This window comes from Nuphar pumila, chromosome 13, assembly GCF_984573655.1.
Source record: "Nuphar pumila chromosome 13, dmNupPumi1.hap1.1, whole genome shotgun sequence".
NCBI lineage: Eukaryota > Viridiplantae > Streptophyta > Magnoliopsida > Nymphaeales > Nymphaeaceae > Nuphar > Nuphar pumila.
The window spans coordinates 58,774,720-58,802,435 of NC_143261.1; the positions used below are offsets into that span (position 1 = coordinate 58,774,720).

Sequence of the window (27,716 nt, forward strand, 5' to 3'; positions counted from 1 at the left end):
GATAAATCACCTTATGAATTGTTTTTTGGTAAGAAACCTAATCTTAGTTATTTTCGTGTTTGGGGTTGTTTAGCATATGTTAAAATTCCAGAAAATAAAAGAAAGAAGGTTGGACCTAAAGCATTTAAATGTGCATTTGTTGGGTATGCTAAACATAGTAAAGCATATAGATTTTTGGACATTGTTAATGATGTTATTGTAGAATCTAGAGATGCGTCTTTCATAGAACATAAAAATGCATTTGATTCTCTTCTTGATGGCAGCCGGATTATAGTAGATGAACTTCCTGTAAATGACATGATTGAATATTCTAATGATTGTGTTGATGAACCAGAAACTGAAGTTAGACTCAGTAAACACATTAGAAAACCAACTAATTTTGGTTCTGACTTTTATACATTTCTAATTGAGAATGATCATGTGTCTTTTCATGAGGCTATGTCTTCTCAAGATGCTGCCTTTTGGAGAGAAGCTATTAATGAAGAAATAGAATCAATTATGTCTAATAATGTATGGAAATTAGTGGATTTACCTGTTGGTTGCAAAACTATTGGCTGCAAATGGATTTTCAAAAAGAAATTAAAAGCTGATGGTACAATCGATAAATTTAAAGCATGTTTGGTTGCAAAAAGTTTTAAACAAAAAGAAGGTATTGATTATTTTGATACTTTTGCTCCTGTAACCAGAATATCTACTATTAGAATTTTGATTGCCATGGCTGCCATATATAAGCTTCAAATTCATCAAATGGACATGAAAACGGCCTTTTTGAATGGAGAATTAAATGAAGAGATATATATGGAGCAACCTGAAGGTTTTGTAGTGCTAGGGCAAGAGCGCAAAGTTTGCAAACTTGAGAAATCCTTATATGGATTAAAGCAAGCCCCTAAGCAATGGCATGAAAAATTTGATAGTTCTCTGGTGCATAATGGTTTTAAAATTCATGATGCAGATAAATGTGTCTACAGTAAAGTAGATAGTAGCTCAATTATTATTATTTGTTTATATGTTGATGATATGCTTATTTTGGGTAACAATAGTGAATGCATAAATCAAACAAAAAGATTTTTATCTTCCTTGTTTTGTATGAAAGACTTGGGTGTTGCAGATGTTATTTTAGGAAGCAAAATTATAAGAAATAAAAATGACATTGTATTATGTCAATCACATTATATTGAGAAAATTCTTACAAAGTATGGATATCTTAATAGTTCACCAGCATGCACCCCATATGATCCAAATATGAAATTGACTCCTAATGATGGTGCTAGTGTTAAACAATTAAAATATGCCAGTGTTGTAGGTAGCCTTATGTATGCAATGAACTGCACAAGGCCTAACATTGCCTATGCAATGAGTAAAGTGTGTAGATACACTAATAATCCTGGTCATCAACACTGGAATGCAGTGAACAGGATTCTTAGATATCTAAAGCATACTTTAGACTATGGAATTCACTATACCGAGTTTCCTGCTGTTATTGAAGGGTATAGTAATGCAAGTTGGAATACTGACTTTGAAGATTCCAAGTCTACGAGTGGTTGAGTTTTTACCCTTGGAGGAGGAGCAGTTGCATGGGGGTCTAAGAAACAGACCTGTATAACTCATTCTACAATGGAATCTGAGTTTATTGCTTTGGCATCTGCTTGTAGAGAAGCTGAATGACTTAAAAATATGCTAGTGGATATTCCACTAGGTGAGAAGCCTATACCTGCTATTTCAATGTTCTGTGATAGCCAATCAGCTATATGTAAAGCAGGTAATATGAAATACAATGGGAAGTCTAGACATATTAGTCTAAGACACAGTTTTATAAAACAAATGATTGATGACAATATTATTTCATTGAAATATGTGAAGTCATGTCAAAACTTGGCAGACCCATTTACGAAAGGCCTTTCGAGAGATGTCATCAATAAAACTTCTAGGGGAATGGGAATTAAGCCAATTAAGTCATCACCTAAGGATACCCAACCTAGAGCGCTGGAGATCCCACATGCATAGGTTCAATGGGAAACGAATTGGTGAATGACAGATATTGAGCATATTTATGTAAGCCCATTATTGATGTGTGCTCATGAGCTGTAACTAATATGAGGGTTGAGCTAATAGCTCTTAATGAGTTTGTAGGCCTTAAGGCTAAGGTGTGTGTTACAGTACACCTAGACAAACTCACCTATATGAGTGTAGAAATGTGAGCCGTTTCTTATGAGAATTGGCAATTCTCTAGAGCACTCATGAATTCAGGAAAGCACAAGGCTCTAAATGTGCCAACATGAAATCCACACAATCGTACTTTTGGAAACCTATGTATGATTGAAAACTCCGTTAGCAATATAAGGAGCTAAGTTCAAGGTAAGTCCACTTAGCACCTTGGTTAATTTAGGTTTTCTTTCAAATAGTGGGGGTTCAAGTCATGCAGACACTCTCACTAATGCATAAGTTTCTATGCAAGCCAAATATATTTTAAAACTAGTGGGGGATTATTAGGAAAGTTTTAAAATATTAATGATTACTACCAAAAGAGTTTTGAAAAAGTTTAGTCCCATATCTAAGAGAGAAAAGTTTTTCAAGAGGTTTAAATAGAGAGCTTGTTATCTATTCTTTACTTTGGTAAGCCTTGATGCTTTAGGTGGATTGCGGACGTTGTTGCGCATCGTGCAGCAATGGACGTGCCGTTCGCGCACACGCGCGTGCGCAAGGGCGCTTGAGGCGCAATGTGGCACTTTGCACTTTGCACGCTCGCAGCGGTGCGAGGTGCTTATGAGGAGAAAATATCCGTTTTGTTTTTCGGTTTGAGTTATCTGGCCGTTTGAAAAGCTTTAAGTTGCATGCATATCGAGTTAATGTTGCATTGTGACTGTTGGGCGGTTTTGGAGGCCTTTGATTGACAGTCAAAGGTGGGTGACCGTTCAGGTCTTTTTCGTCCTATTTTCAAACCATCAGATTTATGGCCATTAATCTCATTTATCGCAAAACGTTTTGGCCTCTCTAAAAGTCTATAAATATCTTCTATTTCGTCTTTTGAATATACAAGAATTTTACGACTCTCAAAAAAAAAAATCTTCTTCTTCCTTCTTCTCGATTTGGCTTGCAGAGTACAAGTGTGGTAGAGATCATCTGTCCTTGCGAAGAAGTGACTCTCTGGAGGTTCAAGCCTAGTTGTATCCTGGGAACTCAGTCACATCAAACCCCTTTTCGCATCTTCGGTCTTCCCGGAGTGGGGCGATTGAAGTTCTAAAGATAGCGATCTTAAGAACGTGCCTCTAGGCTTGAGATCTCTTTTCTGAAATCCATTTTCACAAGGTTGGTGTAACATTTATACCTAGTCAGTCAGGAGAAGAGACCCTTGCATGCAGAAATTTGAAAGGTTCATTGTGAGTAGGGGTGGTGGGAGCGACTCCGTGATGGACGAGCCACCATGGGGCGGCGCCTATATCCATTTCGGATCACACGTCAATAATGCTCGAATGGGAGGTAAGATGGATGAGCAATCGAAGGTTCAAGTTTGAACTATGGTAGTTGAGGGACCCAAAGCTGGTTGAAAGCGTAGAAGGATGGTGAGCCCACTCGCAGGTAGCCGCTTAGGCTGTTCTTATATTCACAAAAAAATAAACCACATAAGAACTCGATTAATTGAGTGATCCAAAGGAGAAGGGGTTGTGAGATTCAAGCAGATAGAGGAACTGTGTTTAATGCAGAGGGAGATGGCAGCATGGCGGGGTGATGCACATGAGGTGGAGGGATTAAATGACAGGAAAAAGCTATTGATCGATGATATATCAGAATAAAGAGCAAGGCAGGAGATTAAATGGAAGCAAAGATCCAAAGTACATTAGATGTGTTGCGGTGATAAAAACACTAAGTTCTTTCGCTTCCTCTAGAAGAAATAACTTCACTTGGCCTTGTCAATTGGAGGGCATCTTTATGAGAATGATGAAATCTAAAGGGAGGCAACAAAATACGTTAGTGACTTTTTTTTACCTCCAATATGGGTGAGGACTCTCTTGACATAAGTGAGACCCCCATGGGTTATTTTGATTCGAGGGTGCAAGACTTCGTGAACAGGGGTTTATTGGTAGATGAAGTCAAGCAAACAAAATGAAAACTTCTCAACAACAAGGCCCCGTAGGTGGACGGATTCCTTGTTGAATTTTTTAAGGTGGCTTGGCCAGCATGCCAGAGAGACTTTATGGCAGTGTTTAACGATCTTATAGAAACTCATGTTTGCCAGGGAGATGGGGGTGAATCCCTCTTGGTCCTCTTTCCTAAATAACCTAGGAGATTGAGATTAAAAAGTTCAGACCAATTTCACTCTTAGGCACCCTGTTCAAAATTATAACCAGGGAGATAGCAAATTTTATGCAAATGTCCTCCCAAATATGCAAATTTTATCCCAAAATATGCAAACGACGTTCTTTTATTTTACGATTTTCTCCCAAATATGTACTTTTGAAGCGGCACTAAAGGCAAAAGCTTTGCTAAAGGCTTTAGTGATACTTTTGAAGTGTTGCCAAATGCCCATCGTGCTTTTGGAGTGTCAGTTTTTTTCAACAAACTCTTTTTACTATAAATCACATAAGAGCACAAGCAGGAAGACATTTGGACATTCACATGTGAAGGTCAGAACATTCACAAATGTGAAAGCATAAGGACATTCGCAAATGTGTAAGAGAAAATTCACATATTTGGATATTTGAGAGGGAAGTTCACATATCAAAGGAAATTCACGTGTGAAGGGTGAAAAAGTCCTTTTACAACCGAAAAGTTGTGATTTTTGACATGGGCAGATTTCTCCCTATGCGCTGCAATCTAACAGTAGATGCAATTAATTGAATATCTCCATGTCCCATGTGATTAAATTTGTAAATCCAATACCTTTTTATTTTACAGCATTCTACACTTTTTCCACATGCATCTAATTGACATACTTGTACTTGATTTGGTACTCATAGATATACTTGGTTATCAAAACAACCACTAAAAATGACATGATATGTGACTTCTAATTTCTCATGTTAATCATATTTCTTCTTTTTACATTTTCATAACTTTTTGAATATTTTTAATATATAGTTTTATTTCATGAAAAATTGTACTTTTAAATATATCAAGAAAAAACTCCCGAGTCAGCTGAGTTGACTTGCCAAGTCATGAGTTGCAGGTCAACTGAGATTTGACTGAGATTCTTGGTTTGTCAACCATGCATACACGTGCCCGCAACACACACACACATGTACACACCCACACACATGTGCACAAGCGAGCACACACACACACACACACACACACACACACACACACACACACACACACACACAACATGCAACTCAACATCTCACCCTATTTTGCAAAAATATGTGCACATGTCAAGAAATAAAAGTGAAAGAAGGTCAATGTCAAAATTTCCCAAACACCAAAACTTTCTAATCCAATAAGCCATCTACGACAAATTATAGAAAGAAAATATGAATAGAAAATTAGATGAAAAGTTAACATTATCCGTCTTTAATAAAGCATGTACATTGTACACTGATAGGTATTTGTACGAGCAGGACAGAACTCGATTGTGTCCCCTACAAAAGACACCATACATATTACAGCGAGGATGAGATGAAATGCCATCACTACAACCAGCACACAAAAATAGATAGAACTGAGAAACAGATCATATGAACCAGGTATAAAAGAGGGGAGTTGGGCACAGCTATCCAAGGGGACAATCAAATGCACAGATAACAACTGATTACACTGATAGCTAGATTATTAAAAGTTGCATTATAGTAGCCAAGGTGTGCAACGTTTGAACCCAACTAGGGATAGTTACCCAGCTTGACAATCGAAGAAGCAGGAAACATATAACAGTAACGGTAATGCCGATGATGGAGAAAAAAAGTGAAACATCAGTTAGGAAAATTAGCTGAATAGAAAACCAAATGAAGAAATTTAAGATATAAATAACCAAGCAAACCAATTAAAGGTTGACAAGAGAAATTCAGATTCCAGAACAGCTAAACAATGTGAAACCAAATAACAAGACGATAAATCAGAGGGACACTAGAAACAAAAACTTACACGCAAATGCTCAACCAAGAAAACACAATTCTTTCTAAACTAAGTGATCGGATAAACCCATCGGCAATCAGTGAAAAACACAGAGACCACACCTCTGTTGTACAGGCGGGATGCCTTCCTTCTCTTCCACACGCTCCTTGATCCTGTCGATGGTATCGGTTGGCTTGATATCGATCTCTATTTCTTTCCCGGTAAGTGTCTTCACCTTGATCATCGTTCCACCCCTAAGCCTCAAAACCAAGTGAAGGGTGGACTCCTTCTGGATGTTGTAATCTGAAAGAGTCCTCCCATCTTCCAACTGCTTCCCTGCAAATATTAGCCTCTGCTGATCAGGGGGAATGCCTTCTTTATCCAGAAGAAAACATAACACCCATATTCTCTATTTAGACTATCACCCACAAAACCAATAGAAGAAAACAATGGAAGGAACATTGAAAAGAGGGAATAGGACCAAAAGAATCCATTGAAAAACAAAAAGAACAACAGAAAGGAACTCATTAGTTCGTCATAAACCAAATCTCCGTCTCAGAAATCAGACCGAAAAGATGAAACTCAGAAAACCAGCCGAACCACACAAAGGCCCAAACCTCAACTTCTTAATCCATGGAAAGTTTGTAATCCAAAAACCCAACACATTCCTTCAAAGGGGAGCTAAAAGATGGATTTGTGAACCCTTTTTCTGTTCTAAAAGCAAGACCACAAAAAATAAAACGAAAATTAAGAGCCAAAAACATGAGCCCTTCCATCAAGAGAGAGAGAGAATCAATAGATGGGTATGTCATTACCAATCAGCAAAACGGTAGTCCGAAATGAGAAAGAAGAAAAAGAAAAACCAAATTTCATACTCAGAGCACCGGTTTCTCCTCCTGCTCCTGACACAAATCCCTCGGAAAAGCAATACCAACAAACCAAAAGCGCCCAACAAAATGAAAAGAAGAAAAAAAAAAGGAAGAAAGGGCACGAAGAGAGAGGAAAAAAAGAGAGGGAGGCGTGATCTCCTGTGCCTCCAAAGCACCTGAATCTTGGCCTTGACATTTTCGATGGTATCGCTACCCTCGACCTCCAAAGTGATCGTCTTCCCCGTCAGGGTCTTCACAAAGATCTGCATTCTCTCTCTCTCAGGAAACAAGGGAACGACGTTTTTTTCAATTGGTCGTCGTATTTATGTTGGAGTACTCTCTCTCTCTCCTTTGTATTTATTTGAGAAAATCCCATTTAAGGCCAACATTTTACCCCTTATTCCAGACATGGGCCTCACATTTCTGACATTCCACATATAGCCTCTGTTTTCTTGTAAATTTCCAAACAAAGGCCTTCACGAAATCGGATTCGGAGTTGGATCCGATTTTAAAAAGCAATCCGACTAAATGCTAGTAGATTGGGCCGGGCCGGGCAGGCCGGGCAGCCCGTGCCCTGCCTGCAGCCTGGCTCAACCCGTATATAATAATACTAATATAAGTTATATAACATAGAATACTATATATACAACATAGAATATAATGTATATTTTATATATAATATATATTATATATAATATACATTATATGCAAACCTCATTTGAAGTATGAGATAAATGTCATTAAAAATATCACAATTAATAATTGAGAAGTGTTGTTAAAGTCTTATAGATGTTAAACACCATTTTTGAAAACCAACGTCAGCACTAGCAAAGCAATAAACTCTGTTACTATTTTCAAACATTTCAATAAACAAGTTAGAGAAATAAGGACTTTCTTGATAACAAAGGTCATTCGGATTAACTCATTTTTTAGGTGTTTGATCTGATATCCCATCATACTCATTTTTTCTTTTGTTTTTAGGTGTTTGATCTGATACAAGGTTTGTACCTTGGCTTTAGACAACAACCATTTGCGTTAAGGAAGATATTTTTTATCTCTTTCGTGTTTTCGAGAGAGCTTTGTTGCATTTTGATCTTCATTCACGTGTGCAGTATTTTATTTATTTTTATTCACATTAGGGTACAAGATTTTACATTATTCAACATGTTTAGAATTTAGGATAGGTCGATCAAACATGAAATCGTGTTTCTATGGTTCGATTTATGTTATATTCATATTTAAAACCCTATTTTGCTTTCATAATATCCATTTTAATTCGCAGAAGCGATTTAACCTATTTTCTAATGAAAAATGATGTAAATTCGTATTTAAATTCATGTTATAAGTTAGATTTGATATTTGTAACATGCTGGATATGTTTATACCTGGAGTTAATATGATTTTGATGGATTATAAAGTTGTTTGGATGTTTTTATAAATTCAAAATCCTTTTTCAAAAATCAATTTTGAGAAAAATATATTATCTTAAGTAAAAATGTTGGTTATTGTGTTTAATTCATGATATGCATGATACTTCTGTGTTACATATATGTAACATGCTTACATATATTTATGTATAAATATGATATGTTTTTTATGAGTCAAAATCATTGGTTGCATATTCTTAGTGTTTTGGATGAAAACATAAAGTTCTTGATGTGTTTCTTAAAAACTGCATGTTGTTATGTATTTTTATTTCGATCTGTTGTAAAGAAAAATATAGTTTTCAAGTCGATGAACCCATAAATTATGAATTTAGAAATGTTTCTGACATACAGAAGCAATTCAAAAAAAAATTGAGCTCAATGAGTTTCGGGTTTAGAGATATGACCTCCGCAAGTCGACACAAAATTTATGTCCCGATAGAAAATCTTTGTAGGCTGCATATTTTTGTAAAAATTATACCTCCCAAATTATTCTAGATTTATGGTTGATATTTTTATATGTGTTAGCTTATATATGGTAGAACACACGATAAAAATCATGTAGGCAGATTATTTACAGTTTAAGAATTAAAAATCTTGAAATTTTGGTCCAGAATCTGTAATTTCTAAAAAATAGTTTGCTAAATAATATAAATAGTCTGTATTACAAAATTTTTAATTATTTAAAAAAAAAATTAAGTCTGGGTTTTTGGGGACATCTGTTAGACATATCAAGTCAACCATAGTAAAAAATTTAGAATTTATTTCGTTATGTGTGATGAATGACTAACTTTTCTTTGAAAAGATCAAACCGGACTAGACTGTTCAGTGAACAAAAAATAATCGATGTTTCTAAAAAATTTATTTCTTGACTCTGAATGGGTTTAGGTCAGGGTTTCTTCTTGTAGATAGCTAATGTGTATATGAATGTACATTAAAAATCTTAGATCCAGAATCACTTTATATGATTTATGTTTGAGCTTCTAAGAACATGTAAGATTCTGTTTTTACAGTTTTGCATGTAAATTGTTTTTGTCAGTTTGCATGTGATGTGTTGAATTACATGCATGTATTGGTTCCAGATTTGAACCAGGTTTATTATATGCAATATGATAATAATGTATAGCCTAATGTGATGTTATATATGCTTATGATGATTATGCATAATATGTTATTATGGTATGTGGCTTGTGAACATGATATGTCGCATAATGCAAAATGCTTACTTGAATGTATGAGACGGTTCGAAAGGTGAATGAGATTGTATTGTGACTTATGATTAAGCTACACATGGGCCTATTGAGGCTGTGTGTGAGTAAAATATTATTGTAATAATCATGTGAATGCATTATTTATATTGTCTTATGATGCATATGATTAATTATACTTATTGACATATAATGATACACTGTTATGACTGAGTAGGGTGGTAGCCCAATCAGATGATGCATGATGAGGTGCATGTTATGGATATACAGATCCATTATGTTTTTGTGGAAAGAGTGTATGATAATTTAAAGAGGTATAAGAGACCTTAACAATATACCAATAATATGATTCTTTGATTGTCCTCTGATGATGGTGGGATCCTTGGATGACGGTCATGAGGGACCATGAAGATACTGAACAACATTTGCATTGTTTGTCCCAAGAACCCGATATGGAGGTTCATGTTCCTAGCCATGATTGTAGAAAATTTTCCACCATTCTGTCGAGGATCGTGAGATTGGCTCAATTGTAGCATATTGGTATATTAAGAAAAATGGTGTTGGAGGATGTGTAGGCCTTGCCGTCACGACATTGGGTGATGATGCTCGAAGTCGATCGAGAAACATATATGAGATCCTAGTACATAATAAAATATAATTGTGTATGATTAAGATATAGTTGGGATCTACCTTGGACCTCAGAATTTTACCCATGCTAGTATCCGCGAAGTGGTTAGGAGAATAACTTAAATTGGTTTGTATTAAACATATACATGCATTCAAAAGAAACATTCTATACGGAGATAAAAGTTTTTCATGCAATTTGCATTGGTTCATGTATTGTATATGCATAATATATGCATCGATTTTTGTATCATGTGATATTGCAAGTATGCTTGAATTTATTTATGTTGCAAGCATATCTGAATCGTTATGTGCACATAAATATTTTCTAAACTTGATGTTTAGTGGATTTATACTTTATTCTTTACTATGGGATAATATAATATTTTGTATGAGAACTGTGAGTTCTCAAACTTAATCGAGTAGGTGATGATGCGACTAGTTTTGCTAGAGATGGCAAAATTTATTATGGTTGCTGGATTCTATATGTTATGGGATTGATTTAAACTTTATGAACTTAAAGTTAAAGTTTATTAATTTTTAATTTTGGTTTGAACTATTTCATTTTAAATTATAGTTTAAAATGGATGATTGGTGTGTTGGGATGTGAATCTGTGATGTACCCTAGATTCGTGGGATGTTTTTAGTATTAAAAAAAAAGTTGTATTTCGTTTTCATCTTGACAAAGGGATCTTGTCTTTGGTGTCTCTTTTGCGAACTTAGTTCTAATGGGCTATAAATGCTAGTGCTTGCGTAGAAGTTGACCTCTTAGAGCTTAGTTTGGTTGAAGCAGGACCATAGATCAGTTATAGCATCATTCACTTTCTTTAAAAAAAATCATATATTTTCGGAGGTGAATTTGAGGTCGTTACATAGTTGATATCAAAGCAGGTTTAGAAACAACATCATGATTTATAAATTCGTGATCTAGAAAATAGTCTATGCATCACCGATAAGAGCTATTTTATGATTATTATTGCTTTCTTATGCTTGCAATTGTGTGCTTGTTGATATGTTATTCACAGTATAATCTATCTATTGATTCGATGATTATTGACAATGAGATCAAGCCTAAAGGGGTAGGTTTGACATAAGGGTATCTCGTAATAGACCTTTTATCAGATTGATTGGTAGATATCTGAGTGGCAGGAACAAAGGGGCTTGTAGGTGGTCAGCACTTGCCTGCAGGTATTGTAATACCCCAAAATTTTAACCAAAAAATTTTAGAGATTTTTTTTTCTTTTTAAAAACAGCAAAAACAACCTTTCTTTTAGGTTAAACGTTCTGAGCGGGTTAGAATATGATCAATTATCTTAATTGAATTAAATTGCGAATAGCATTAACTATTAAAATTTACATCAAAGTACTTTTATTCTAAAACAACAATAATTATTTTTTTTAAACTATTGCTGAAAAAGGAAAAGACTGGACAGCGAACGAGGAATCACCTCCCCCTGCCACTGCTGGAGGGGAACCAACTCGACGATCGGTGAGCTTTCTTGGCCAGACGAACTGGCACCAACAACGGCTTCCTTTCGATGCCAAACCAACCACTGATTCTTGAGGCGGGGCTGCCATTGTTCAGCGATGGCCTTGACAGCCTTGCAGACCCGCTGGTCCCTACTGCCCCCATGACAACAATCTTGCTGGGGGCTGATGAAGTTGTGGATCCAGAATCAGATCCAAGTCCAACAAAAAAGAAGAAAAAGTGATGAGATTGAGATCCAGGATTCAATTGGATCCGTAGTTAGTATTTAAGATTTGAATTTCTGTTTTGGGTTTGCTTTCAAATCTTATCCAAAATTCATGGTAGAGTTGGGGTTTTAGTTTTTTATAAATACTTGTTATGAGAGAGGGATTAAGGGGAGTTAGAATGATTAAAAATGGCTATTTTCTTGAGTTTTATGTAATTTTTAGTTTTCTTTGCTTTTTTCAATTTCAGTGCATATAAATAGTGTAACCTAGTTTTATGGTAAAATCAAGCACTCTTGATTTACATCAGTTGGTATCTTGTGACAATGTCATGAGGTGTTCAAGAAAAGAAAATGACAGAAATCATGGTTGAAGCAAAGGATAAAGTAACAGATTGGCCGACGAAACTAATATCCTTGAGAGCGACTATGGTGGAGATCAGCAAAAGTCTTGCCATGCTAGGATGAACAATTCAATCAAATTAGGAGAAAAACACTATGTTTGAGGCATTCATGCGATGATTATACGTGATTCGTGGGAAGACACCCATGAAACAAAGGTTTTGACCCTTGGTAACATCCCACTAATGAGCAGCGAAAACGCTCGAGAGACTGCCAAATCTTCCTCTTTGGTACAAAACGATGACAGAGGAGGGCCTCATCCCTCTTTTCTGGCTCCTCCCTTCACGGCGACTCCACACCCTCCCTTTTTGGCCACCTTTATCACCGCTTGGAGGACCAGCCCCGACACACTCAGCTCTTCCTTGTCGGTGGATGAGAACTGACAAGTACCCGTCGCCCTGGCTGATGGGCTCGACGGTGGGTTGCAACTCACCGTTCGACCCTCCATGGACTCAGCAGCCATCGTGCTGGGGCACCCCATTGTCAAATTGCCATTGTTCGGTGGGTTGCCGCCGGATAGGGTAGGCTGACAGGGGGCAACCACCGACAGACGGCCCTGGGCCACCGCCCCCCAAGCGGCGCCCGACTGCTCATAGGAACCCCTCACACGGGTTCCTGATGTGAATAGGGTTTCGTGGGAGGGTACCTGTAAACACCCCAAATTTTCACCCTCATCCAGTGTTTGTCCATTTCATAAGTCATCAGAGATCATTGCATATCATTGCATGTATTCTGCATAGCATTGCATGTCATTGCATAGCATTGCATGTCATTACATCTCATTTTCGAGATCCAGCACTCCTATTTCAAAACATTCAATCCAAATTTGAATTTTAAAGCTTTATTTCAAAATCAATTTCAAAACCTGGGTTTTTATTCAATACTCTATCATTTTCCAACCCCAGGACTTTTGTATTTCGAAATATTTTCTCAGAAAACAATCTGGATTCCTTTCAAATTCAAACTTTAATCGATTTCAATTCACAGATGAGACCCATTTAGATGGCGTCGCTTCTGAATTCCTCTATTCATCAAATTTCTCAAATTTTTGAAAGTTTCAGTCCGATCAGGACTCTGTCTTAGAGTCCTAATCCAGTCAGGAGTCTGTTTTTAAGTCTGTTTTACTTCCATTTTTAGTCTTTTTCGATTATTTTCAAAATTTATGTCATTTTACAGAGTCCAGTTAATTCAGGACTCTATTTTAGAGTTCGGTCGAGTTAGGAGTCTAACCCTGACTGTGTTTTCTGACTTATTTCATCATTTCTTGATAAAATCTTTTGAAAATTATTTCATTTGGCTTTTAAAATCTAAAAACTCAGAGTCCTAAGGGTTCAGGACTCTAACCCGGAGTTCCAGTTCGCTTGAGACCCTATTTTCAAAGATCTTGAATTTTAAATGTCAATTTTAACCCCTTTTCAAAGCCATTTTCAGTGTTTATTTCAAAAATGTTCAAAATTCGATGTGGGCCCACTCAGTTGGCACCATATCCAAGGGAATTCTAACTCAGTTAGGACCTTATGCCATTTCAAAAATCCTAATTTTAAGTTTACTTTTGAAAATCTTTTGAAAACTCCTTCAATTTCAAGTTTTAAAATCGCTTTTTGAAAAACTCAAGTAGGGCCCACTCGGGGTGGCGCCATATTCGAGTAAGTCAGGGCTAGACTAGGGTTAGTTAGTGTCTTGGTTAGTGTTAGAGGTTTAGAAGAGTCAAAACCATTTTGAAAAACTCATTTTGAAAGTTAGTTTTTAAAACTAGTGTTTTTAAAGGTTTTTAAAGGTGTTTTAAAAACCAAATGTGAAAGATGCCAAGTGGCATCACATTTGGGGGTTTTCTAGGTTTAGTTAGGGGCTAATTAGGGATTAATTAGAGTCCCACCTAGGCTATAATTCTCAAAAAAATCGTTGCCTTTAGTGGATTTATTAAAAAGAGTCCTAAAAAAATGAAAAACCTCTTAATTAACCCTAATTAAGTGACTTTTTGAAAAACTATAAAAAGGGACCTAAGGGAGGCCAAAAGGAGGGCTCTTTTCTCTCAAATTTTCGTGGCCTCTCTCTCCTCTCCAGCACCTCCACCTTCCTCCATTGCAGCTGCAAGCACCAAGGTAATATTTTTAATATTTTTTAGTTTTATTTAATACTTTTTCATGTTTTAAATCAATTTTAGCCATTGGTGTCATCCCCTTCATGGATTAAACCATGGATTCAACCTCAAGAACCATCAAGAATCAGCAAGAACGATACAAGAAGGTGATCTAACCCTGTTTTGGATGATTTACAGAGATTTTAATCCATTAAAATTAATTTTAATATGATTCTTTGCATTATTAACCAATAAAATATATGATTTACCCTTTTTAATGGGTTAAATCTATGTTTTAAAGGTGATATCAAATTCCAGCCATTGATTCCCTGTTTTTAATTTATTTTCATAGTTTATTCATGTTTGTTTTACGTTCTATAGCATAGAAATAAGTTTTTTTTACTGTTTTATGGTTTATTTTATTTATTTACATTAGTTAATGCATGGTTTTTCAAGTTTCTTAAATTTCTGTGTGTTTTAGGTTTAGAACAGTAAAGATAATGTTATTTCGGATTGAAGTTCTCATTGTTTATTTCTGATTTTTTTATATGTGATGCATGCATGAGTTATTGAGTTACTGTAGAAAAATCAGAGGTTTTGGATCTCGGGAACCCTGTCAAAAAAATCAGACATCAAATCGGGTTTTTAAAGCTTTAAAATCGTGGTTAAAATCAAGAAGGTAACTTGCTGTTATGATATTTCTCTCATCTTATATTCGATTTTAGATCTGTAAAGTGCTATGGATTCACATTGAGTAGATCTGTCTGCTGTGAAATTTTCGGATTTTTTGATCACTGTTTAGTATTTTTCCTGTTTTAGAGAATCTATTTTTAATTTTAAAACTCGTTAGGGTTTACCAAAACCCTAATCAGACTTGTGTTAGTCATAAATCCCAAACCACAGATCCGATTTTATATCTGTAAAAAGTGAGTATTGTTATTTTTCTGTCTACTGTTCACCACTAAAATTTCAGATATTTTTGTTTAGAATTTCTATTTATGTCTATATTTTCAATCTGGAATAGCTGTTTTAATCCCTGTTAAGAGTGATATATTTTAGCTCAGATTGCCGGAAAGGTTTCTCCCTAACCGGAGATGATTTTTCTGATCTGTAAATTGGAAAATATTTGTGTATCTTTCTAGTTAGTCTCTGTAAAATTTCATAAGTTTCCATGAAGATTTGACCCCTGGTTCAGGTCTTGGACTGAGACTGGTTGGTGAATTAGGTCAAAAATAGCATATTTTAGGGTTTAATGCAATGTTCGGATTAATTTAATGTCAAAAAATTATTTTTATAATTCCAATTCGACATTAGGGTTATAACAAGTGCAGGTACCAATTTTTATGGATTTTGGAATCCATTTGATGGCTGAAGTAATAAAATTGCAAAACCGGGTTCCTGAAAGATCCAAAAACACTGCAAAAATCACAAAATTTGTGATATTATTGGATTTTCGTGCATAAGCATATGGTTTTAGGGTTTTATCATGTTCATAATCATATTAGGATACTTTATGTTTAATTTTGTGCTTATTTGATTTCATGTAGGTCATAAAACCCAAATTTTTACCAAAATCTCTTTCTAAAAACCCTTATTTCAAGGCCATAGTCTTGCTATCGGGGGCAATTTGGTCATTTGACCTAAATTTCGAAATCTCTAACCCTAATTTTCATATTTTTAATCATGTCATATCATATTTGGTTTGATTTATTTTCATTTGAACTTTAAAACTTGCATTCTACCAAATATCTTTTTGAAAACCCTAATTTCAAGGCCATAGTCTTGTTATTAGGGGTATTTTGGTCATTTTGACCCTAATTTCGAAAATTCAAATTTCATTTTCTTATTTATTCAATTTTATTTTATATTTTATCATTTTTATTTAAGGGAATCAAGGAAAAGGCTTATATCTAGCAAAATCCAGTAATTTCTAGATATTACTGGATAAATCTAGAAAAGCCAACATATTTTCATTAACCAAGTTTTCTAGTTTTGCAGGTACATTGAAGACTTTATTTTTCATGTATTTAAATTTCAATAGTGATGTAATTTGTAATTAAACTTTGGAATAAGAATTTACATTTCCTGCTTAGCTTAGGCTGCATTGCATATAGTTTATTTTCTTTTTAATAATGTTAATGTGTGATGGATGATGATTCATGCATATTCAAACTCACCATGGTCTACACGAATGGCACATACACTAGCTTTTATGAAGTTTATAAACTTGGTGGAATTTGTATTTATGGCCATAGTCAGAATATGAAGGATATCTAGATTTATGATCTTCACATTAGCCACATTCAGCCTACACTCTTAGGCTAACTTCAAAATGCACTGCATTTTTCAAAAATACAAAAAGTATTTCTCAATTCCTCAAAAGCATATTCATTCATTTCATGCATTTGCCAATTCCAATTCAAATTCTAAGTCAAAGGGAATTGAATTTCTCAAAATCTCCTAAGTCTTATAGCAAAATCGATTTTCCCAAAAGCATTGAATTTCAAAGAATATTTCAAGTATTTCCCAAGTTCCAAATTCAAATTTTCTAAGTTAGAATTTCAATTTCAAAGTTTGAATTCAGAGAAACCAAGTCTCAGAATCGATTTTTACCAAATGTCAAGGATTTCTCAAAATCGATTTTATTTTTCTCAGAAATACATTTCAAATCCCCATTCACGATTTTCCATGTGATACCTATTCTAAATATTTCAATCATTCAAAGCAAACATCATGTTTTCAAATGTGCATTTTTCTGAAAATTCATAGCACGTGCCTGATTCTATGTGCATTTAGAAATTAGAATATGATTTAGACAAGTTGAATAGAGTAGAGCATAAGATTGATCCTTGGTTCAATTACCCCTGTTAAAGGTGGCAGGAACGGTTGAACCTCGTACCGACAGGCGAGTCCCATTCTTCGGAATTATCCCGCATTTTAAAAACGGAGGCGAGTTATTTTCAAAAACTATTTCAAAGGTCAGTTTGATTTGCAAAAGTTAAAAATTTTGCGATGATAACAGTACCCAGTTCATCCTAGGAACCGGTTCTCATAACCGGGTCACGGCAATAACGGATTTCAACACCCAGGACTTGGTTTCGGGTATTTGGGCCTCAGATCATAGCCAGTTTTCATCGGGTTTGACCCCAGACGCCCTACTTTCGGGTAGTGTAAGTCCAGTCCAAGGTATTATACCTCCAGATTAGACCCAAAACCTTGATTTTAGTCTAAATAATTAGATGCAAGCCAAAACTAGACCTAATTGATCTCGGATGGAGCTCTAGTTCCAATTCAGACCAGCAGACCCAATATAATTTTGGATATGGATCAGGTCTTAACTAGGCCTTTTACCCTCAAAGCTCAATCCAATATCTGACATATACCAATCCAATTCGACGATCCAATATCCTCTTTCGATTGTGATCCGGTTCCAAGCCCGATATCATTGCCACCCAAACTTAAATCCAACCCATGAACCGAACCTCACCCAAACCCAAAATCAACCTCTTGAACACCAAACCTACCCACAACCACACATGTATCCTAATTATCCCCCACCTAGGCCTACACAATTAGGGATGGCAGTGGAACGGGGAAAAATGGGATTCGACTGAACCTGCCCCGTTTGGACTGGAGATGGACATAAAACGAGGAATGAACCGGGGATGAATGTGAAAATCAAAACTTGTATAGAGATGAAGGCTGGATGGACTTACTCTTGCCCCCGCCCCATCACCGATCCCCATTAATGAAATTATTAATATATCTTTATATATTATAAAATCTTCATATATATACATATGTTCCTAATCTTAAACATTTCCTCTCCTTATTTTCTTCTTAATGCTCTTAAAATAGGAATAAAGTTATTTTGAGACGGGGATGGGGACAGCATCAGGAATGGGTCTAAACCAGTGTTGTGAGAGGCGTACGCCTCAGAGGCGAGGCGCATGCTCAAGGTACTGAGGCGTTGCTGTGATGCGCTTAAAGCTAATATAAAAAAAAAACTGACTGAGCATTAAACAAAGGTCGTTCTGATGTAGTCGAATACACATTAAATTCAATCAGCATTATCATTTAACAATGTACGCTTGGAAATAAATTTGGGAGAAAAGTTATCACAAATTCAGTCATTCTTATGTTGTGAGAGGCGTACGCCTCAGAGGCGAAGCGCAGGCTCAACGCCTCGCTTCGCCTCATCGCATTTAACAACCTTGGTCTAAACACTTCCACTCCTTATTTTCTTCTTAATCCTCTTAAAAGTATATGCGAAAGTCGTACTGGATTTGTAGATATACATAAGAAATATTTACTTAAAGAAAGTTCACACATTTTTTGTGACATTCTCGCACATGATTTGCAATGTACTATATTTACAAAAGGGCAAAAATATTATTAAAAAAACTGGGAAAAAGATTTTGGATGTGAGGGGATTTAAGCAAATTAGGGGACATTTTGAAAAATGTGCCATTTTTACAAGGACAATACAATTATTTTACGAAGAATATGTATCCTTCTCTTTGTATATATATATATATATAGGTAGGTGCTTTTTTTTTCAGTTGATTTACAAGGAATCCCCCACCTAGATCATGGCTGCTTTTTCTGTTTGTTGTGAATAGCATCCAATTAGCCTCATTTTATATACATTTGAAAATTGTCTTAAGCTCCTCTTTGAAAGGAGACAAACTAAAACTTTTATAACATTTATTCTTTTGCTTCTGTTGTATGTGGCTTCTTGTTCATTTTTGTCGTGTAGCGGTTGTATTCTTGTGTTTTCTCTGTGCTATTGTGTAACTTGGGTATATTAATTTATTACCTTCTGTTTATATTTTCAAAATAAAATCTGTCATTAAATGGTAAATGACATATATTGATAATATGTGTTCTCCCACACTTTTATTCAAAAAATCTTGGCAAAATGAATAATTTTTTAAAAATTTATAAACTGAAGTTAAAAATATGTAAAAAAATTACTCAAATGCCAAAAGCAATAAATATGTCTCATCCATTGTTTTAAAAATGAAAAAGAAATGAAAGATGGGAGAGTCCAGAGGCCGAAATAAATACTTTCTTGCTTAGGATTAAGTTACATTCAGTATTTATTGCCATTAATTAGTTAGGAGAAAAAGATTGAGAGAGATGTGAACAATAAAATAGGATTATCAGCCAAAGTTTTTTAAAATCATTTATGAAACATAAATTATGATATTTTAATTTTAAATTATCACAACATTTTGAAAAATATCGTGATATTTTAAATGTTAGAACTGATGAAAAGATATCATAATATTTTTTTAAAATATCATGATATTTGTGACTGTGCTTATACCTTCTTCCATTGCCTTAGTTTTCTTTTACTGCAAAATTCAATTTTATGTTTTTATGAAAAACAGCTGCATTACTTGAGTTTTATCATTACATACTTGTAATCACCATTGATAGTTGCTAACTTTTGTTTAGTTGCAAACTATGTTGTCAAAAGTGATATGTGGTTACCTAGTCAACTGGTACTGCCTACCCTACTTGTGTTCGCGTAATCCTCCCAGAGCCAATCCCTAGTTAGACAACACAGAGTAGGATGACATTGTTTTTTATTTTTGAGGTCTTAAATTAATCCTATGCACTTAATTCCTATATGCTGTTTTTTGTGCTTATTTTCTTTATTACTTGAGAAAAATGATTGCTTGGGCCTTGTTAGGGACTGTTGCAATCGGATTGATGTCAACATATATTCTTGTTAAAACCCACACACATACATGTGCACACATGCATACACAAAAATTTGCAAGTCTCTATTACAGCTCAATGTTTCCAAAAGAGATGTTCTTGTAAGAGTAAATATTTAGTGCTATCCTGCTATTATGCATTTTAGAGCATACTAGGATCAGCATAGAGAATCTAGTACAAGACTAATGTGTGTTGACAATTTGCCCTTATCTTCCCTTTTTAAAAAATTTCACAAGGTCTATTATGTTCAATGATAAAATGATTGTGGGGGTGCGCTTCTTAGGAGCCTTAGGAGGTCATTGTTAACATAATTCCTGCTTGCATGAGTAATTCAAACCATTTTCTTCTTCCTAGGTGTTGATTAAATGACATAATCGATGCCGATATTCTTTTTAGAATAATTTCTAGTGTATCAGTTGAAATTTTGTGTTGATTCTAGTGGAGTGGGTATTATTCTTGATCGTAAAGATACTGATGCTCGACTTTGGAGAGCATCACACAATTTCACTTTCGCCCACTGATTAATTGTCAAGCATTTCACAATTTACTAAGTTCTTTCCTCATTCATGTATGTTATTCAGGAGCTTCATTGTTTCCATTGGTTAATTGTTAAATGCAATTGAGTTTTCCAATTAGTCTGAGTCATATATTGCAAGTTTATATGACATGATTATTCAGGAGGTAGTGATGCTTTTTCAGTTTCCAGAAAGTAGCAAATTTTTTTTACTGAGATTCTAGCTAGATTATGGGCGTAATATCTTTCAATGTATTATGGAATTATCTGTGCGCATACATTTGTTCCATTTTGTATAGTTGTCTTAAGGTGAGGCAATTAATTAACGATTTAACTTGAAATGCAAGTGTTTATGTTCATATATAGTTATGCTCATCATTGTTGTCAGATATCCTGAAGGTATTGTAAATCAGGCGCTCGACGACATTTTTGCAGATACTTTTGGTAATGATGTTGACAATGATTCAGTTATAGATTCAGATTCGGAAAGTGATGGTCTTCTTTCTGAGGTAATGTCATGCTCTTCTAAAAAACCGGCCTCATCTTTTTCTAATTCCTTATTTATTTATGAAAGAGTTCTGAATTCTGATATTGGTTTCAGGATTTGAATGGTTCTTATCTTGTTAAAGATGGAAGTGATGATAATTCAGGTTGGAACATAATTACAACAATGAAATTTGGTGTTTGAAATATCCTAAATTTTTGTTTTAGTAAAATCGCAAGAGGATATTTTTCAATATAATTGTTGTTGTTGTAGATGAAAGCTACCATACTGCTCTATCTGAGCAGAACAAGACAATTCAGGTGGAACTCGTGAAGCAGAAAAGTAAGTTAGATCGGCTGAAGAAAAAGGTAAGAACGACCTTGTACTTAATTAAGACCTTGAAATGACCATAGATATGAAGCTCAACATGATGGTATGTCTAACTAATATAAACATGTAGGGTTTGTTTTAAAAAAATTCTCTCCTATTTTGAAGACAAAAAAATTGATGGCTCACATTCATCATTGTAATGCACTTAGTTTTACCCAAAATGAACTAATGCTAGGGATGTCAATCGATCACGTTTGAGTCAAGTATCTGAAAAGTACAAATCTGATTAGTTGAATCGGTATAGCAAATGAATCTGATTAATAATCAGATTTAGATGCAGTTTTCAGATTTTCATTTGAATCTGGATCCAAGGGTAATCCAACCCAATTCCTTATAAAATATATCTGATTAGCTAACCGAGTACAGGTTAAATATTGCCTTTTCCATCCAACTCTAAATTTGATTAAGCTAGATCCGGATAGGTCAGATTCACTAAGACCTAGATCTCAACTGAATATTTCCAGTTTACTGCCTTGGCTAATGCTCAGAAAGATTTTCATGTTATGACCCTTGAAATGTTGTATTCTTAAGTATGAAGAGCATATTTAAAGCAATAGAAGTGCTTTTTGTTTTATATTTTTGCTTTTGTGTTTGCTCATAAAAAGAAAACAAGTGCATCTTTTGTGATATAGACAACTCTTCATACTTCTTTCAGTACGGCATTATTTCTGGATGCTTGAAATATTAATAAGGTTATGTTTGCTTCATTGTTTCACCAGGACCCAAATTTTGGTGAGTTTCTGGAAAAGCATAGTTTGGAGCTTCAAGCTGCAAGCAATGAAGAAAAAGTAAGACGTCCATCACTTTCCAGTTTCCACATGGCCATCATTGTACTGGCTTTCGACATTCTATTATCATTTTATCATTGGTAGGACTCCTATTGATATTAAAAAATTCTGATGCCATAAATGGTTGTCTTCTTAGGTTGTATGTCATGTCGGTAGTCATGTTATCAAGCCTACTCTTCTCTGTTCTTTTTTCCTTCACCCTTTTTCTTTTGTTTTTTTTTCTGGTGTGTGTCTATTCCAGATTGGTGTGCTCAAATCAGGCCAGATTGGGTCCAACTAACCAATCCTGATTGATTCCATAGATTATCCATACCAGTGGGAATCAATTTTAGAGTCAAGTTGAGTCAGATTAGTATAAAGTGGCAAGTGTCTGGTTGGACCAATCCATTGATTAGATCACCCAATTTTAACGTTCTTCTTATCATTTTTTGATAACTTTGCAGTGAATTTAGGTGGTTTTGTTCTTAGTTGTCATAGGCGCTAGGCGGAGCCTAGGCGGTGAGCCCCTAAAAAGCCTAGGCAGTCTAGGCAGTACCCCAAATAAAAAAACAAAAAAAATATATACAAATATGTAAACAAACTACTAAAATTAATAACAAATATGTATACAACATAAAATCAATCAACAATAAGCAATAGACAAAACAAAATATGTCGTCAAACACTATAAGATAATTATATTAAATAACCTGCTCAATACATTGTCCAACACAAAATATTTAACACAATACATTTAACTAAACATAGAATTCTGAAACATATGTCTATATATAAAAGTCATCTTCATTCTTGAGTATCAAACTTCATTTCAACGATTTCCTTCATTTATTGCATCTTTTAGTGGCTTGAGATGATGATGGCAGATCATCTTCATACAATTTTTGTCCCACAAATGTTGCAGGTACTTGTGCCTTTCTCTCATCATCTTTTTTAAGACTAGTAAGAAGCTCAACACAAATATCAGAAGGAATGCTATGTTTACATAATTTCACAGTGGAGTTAATATGTCCCACAACATGATATTTAAATCTATACAATCCTTCATGCATTATAAAATCACAAAAATTACACTTCACTATTTCTTTGGCATCTCTAAGTCAATAGTGTACAATATTTCAATGCAGGTTTCTTTGAGAGGCATCCTCCAAGACCTCTACCCTCCATCGACTTACTAGAACACGAATTAATAAATCTAATCACTACAAAGATGTAAAATAATGTAACTGATAACCATGTTAAAAAATGAAACAAAGAACAATGGAATAAATAAACCATGCAACTGATAACCAATGCAAAAAATTAAAACATAACCAATTAATCACCCAATAAAAATATAAGCATACAGACATTTAACAAATCTACACACATAACATAATTAACTTTAACTGTATTTAAGTATAAAATAGTAAAAAAAACCAATAAGTTTATAATAACAACTTAAATTTAATCCTTAGATGAACTTGAAAGTCTATCATCATCTTCATTGATATATTGCTCTTCTTCTTCAGTTTTATTTGCAGAGTTAGCTTATTCCTCTTCTTCTTCCACCCTCACCACCTTCTTTCCTTTGTCAAACATTTTCTTTCTTAGGACATTAGTTACACGTATTTTTACCCCCACCCTATGCCTTAACGCTCTGGATGCCTTATCAACAAGATCTCATGTAAGTGATGTGTCATTTTCAAAGATTAACATTGACTTCTCTTAAGACAATGGGGTCGAGATCTCCTTTTTTTCATTCTCTCCTCATACCTTCGTTTCAATTTATGATTATATTGCACAAAAAACAAACCATTCAATTTTTTGTGCAAAAGTCAGTTTCTTTTCTTTGTATGAATCTATAAAAATATATATAAAGTTAAAATATATACAAACTGATAAATATTATTTAGTAATTAGTAGTAAATAATATTTTACTGCTTCAAAAGTACTTCAATCACGTTCACAACTGAATGTAATGCATGCGAGACCTAAGACTTGAACAACAAAGGTCTGGAGCTGGAGACAACCAATGGCAAAAGAAATCCACCAATCTACTATAAAAAAATCAAATTACATATAATTAAAGTATATGTTGAAACTTGTTTTGAGAAAAGATAGAAAAGTACCTTCACGATTAGCCCTAATCACTCTTAAGTAGTGATTAGGGTCAATAAAGAAAATTACACTAGAGACCATTGAAAGTTAAAATATAAACAAGACCACCCAATAAACCCCTCACGATAATAACTCTCAACACTCCCCCTCAAGCTGGAGCATAGATATCAATCATGCTCAGCTTGTTACAACACTTTGAGAATTTTGTGATAGGAAGGGGTTTGGTAAAAACATCTGCTACTTGATCTTCTGAAGAAACATGAAAAGTTGATATATTTCCCACTTGAACCATATCCCGAATATAATGACAATCTATCTCAATATGCTTAGTCCTCTCATGAAACACATCATCTTAATAGGCAGAGAAACCTTTATGCTCAATCCGGTAAGCATAGATTTTATCCAAATCATTTCAGCAGTAGTTTGTGCCATGACCCTATATTCTGACTCAACACTTGATCTTGCTACTACAGCTTGTTTCTTGCTTCTCCATGAAACTAAGTTGCCACCAACAAAAACACAGAACCCTGTAGTAGACTTCCTATCATCAACCGACCCTGCATAATCAGCATTAGTATACGCAACCACATCAAGATTTGCCTCTTTTGTAAACAACAGACCTTTTCCTGGAGATGTCTTCAGGTATTTAAGAACCATCATAGCTGCCTCCCAATGAACTTTTCTTGGTTTATCCATGAATTGACTCAATTTGCCAACAACAAATGATATGTCAGGCCTAGTTACAGTAACATAGAGAAGTTTACCAATGAGAGTCCTATAGGACTTACTATCAACTGCCTCAGATTGCTCGTCATACAAGAACAGTTTAGGATTCATGGGAATAGTGGCTGGTTTTGCACCAAGCATCCCTGTCTCCTGTAAAAGATCAAGCACATATTTACTCTGAGAAAGAACCATACCTTCTCTATTTCTTGCTACTTCGATTCCCAACAAGTACTTGAGAGGACCCAGATCCTTTGTAATAAAGTATTTCTGCAGATATGCCTTGGTGCTTGAAATCTCCTGCTCATTATCTCCAGTTAAAATTATATCAACATGAACAACCATAGTCACAAAACCCTTAGAGCTATTCTTTATGAACAAAGAATGATTTGATGGTAACCTCTGAAAACCAAATTTAGACATCACCTCAAACAATTTGTGAAACCATGCACGCGGGCTTTGCTTTAGGCCATATATTGCCTTTTTTAGTTCACACACTTTGCCACACTCTCCCTGTCGTTCGAAGCCAGGCGGTTGTTGCATGTAGACCGTCTCAGATAGATCCCCATACAGAAAAGCATTCTTCACATCAAGTTGAGTCATACTCCACCCATGATGAACAACCACAGAAGTAACTAAGCATATAGTGTCCATTCTGGCTATGGGAGAGAAAGTCTCAAAGAAGTCCACCCCATATGTTTGGGTGTAGCCTTTGGCGACTAGACGATCTTTGTGTCTCTCTAGAGTGCCATCAAAATGATATTTAATAGTGTACACCCACTTACAACCAACAATGTCTGCATCAGAAGGAGGATCGACAAGCTCCCAAGTCCCTTGAGAAATCAAGACGTCCATTTTTTCTTGCATTGCTTGTTTCCATTGAGGATCTAATAAAGCCTGTTGATGATTGATAGGACTGGAGATGGCAGATAAAGCAGATAAAAAGTTTTGCATGCTCTTTCCAATCTTGTATGTGGACACAAACTTTGAAATTGGGTGCAGAGTACACTGACGCATGCCTTTCCTCAGGGCTATGGGCAAATCATTTTTAATCTCAGGATCTGCTCTACGATTATCAGGATAAGCAATAGAATCATCAACATAATCAGAATCACTGACTGCAGGAGAAGAAGACAATGAAGGGCCACAAGAGGAGGCTTGACGACGAGTATACACCAGTGGAGGATCATGGAACCGAGTTGAAGAGGGATCAGAACATAATGAAGGCAATAATGGAACTTACTCCAAAGGAATGGGAGGAATGGGTAAGGGAAATGATGTGGACATATCAGGATTCACACGAGATGCGCACGGCGAGAAGTAAGGAATGGTCTCAAAGAATGTGACATCCGCACTGATATACTCTTTACAAGCAATGGGGTCAAGACATTTGTACCCTTTTTGGTTTTTTGGATACCCAAGGAAGACACACTTAGTTGCCTGTGCAGCTAGTTTGTCCCTAGTAGGTCCAAGTTTTTGCACAAAACAAACACAACTAAATACCTTAGGAGAAACTTTGAACAAAGAACAATCAGGATAAAGTTGTTTGATAGGAATTTGGTCATTAAGAGCATTAGAAGGCATTCTGTTAATAAGGTAACAAGAAGTAAGAAGGGCATCTCCCCAAAAAGAAGTTGGCATGTTTGTTTGAATCATAAGGGTTCGAGTTACTTTCAAAAGGTGTCGGTGTTTTCTTTCAGCTACCCCATTTTGCTGGGACGTATGGGCACATGAAAATTGAGGGCAAATCCCATTATCCCGATAAAATTGTAATAGTTTGCTAGATTTGAATTCAAGAGCATTATCAATGCGAACAATTTTAACAATGGAACCACATTGAGTATTTATTTCAAGAATAAAAGATTGGAGAATACACAAGACTTCAGATCTCTCCTTTATTAAAAAGACCCAAGACACTCTAGAGTAGTCATCAACAATGACAAGGTAATACTTGGACTGAAACCTATTAGGAACCCGACTAGGCCCCCAAACATCAACATGAATTAGATCAAAAGGACTTTGACTAGTACAACTCTGACTTAAAGAAAAAGAACTACGATGATGCTTGCCCAACTGACATGCTTCACACTAAAAGGACGCTGTAGGAGAGACCTGTGGAATGACTCTTTGAAGCTTGGAAAGAGAATGATGACCCAATCTGAGATGCCATTGGTAGGAATTAGAACTCGATTCCACACACGAAGTTGCTACTCCAACAGGTTGTGTAAGATATAAACACCACCCTCCTCATGGCCTCCACCAATCTTCTTCCCAGACAGCAAATCCTGAAATACACAAGAACCCGGGTCAAATATAACTCGACAATTTAGTTCTTTTGTAAGTTGGCTTACGGATAATTAATTCTTAGGAAACTGTGGAGCATGGAGAACATATTGAATCCGTAATGTAGGGGTAAAATGCACATCTCCTTGCCCCACCATTGGGGATAATCTACCATCTGCCAATTTAACATGACGAGGGAAAGATGTATGAACCAGTGTAGAGAAACTATGTGAATCTTCACAAAAGTGTTGAGAGGCGCCAGAATCAATAATCCATATCTTACGTCCATCATCCAACTGAGTACCCGCAGAGCATGCCACATCAGTCACTACAATAAAGGCAGACACAAATGCAAAACTCTGAG

General features: G+C 35.4%; 1 protein-coding gene across 1 annotated transcript; it reads right to left on the minus strand.

Annotated features, from left to right (window-relative positions):
* Positions 1-6,142: 6,142 nt before the first annotated feature.
* LOC149818487 (ubiquitin-NEDD8-like protein RUB2) lies at positions 6,143-7,183 on the minus strand. Its single transcript, XM_089986224.1, has 2 exons — positions 7,091-7,183; positions 6,143-6,454 (listed from the first exon to the last, which is right to left on the minus strand). The coding sequence occupies exons 1-2, from the start codon at positions 7,181-7,183 to the stop codon at positions 6,143-6,145; spliced, it is 405 nt and encodes a 134-aa protein (XP_089842350.1).
* Between the last annotated feature and the right edge of the window lie 20,533 nt (positions 7,184-27,716).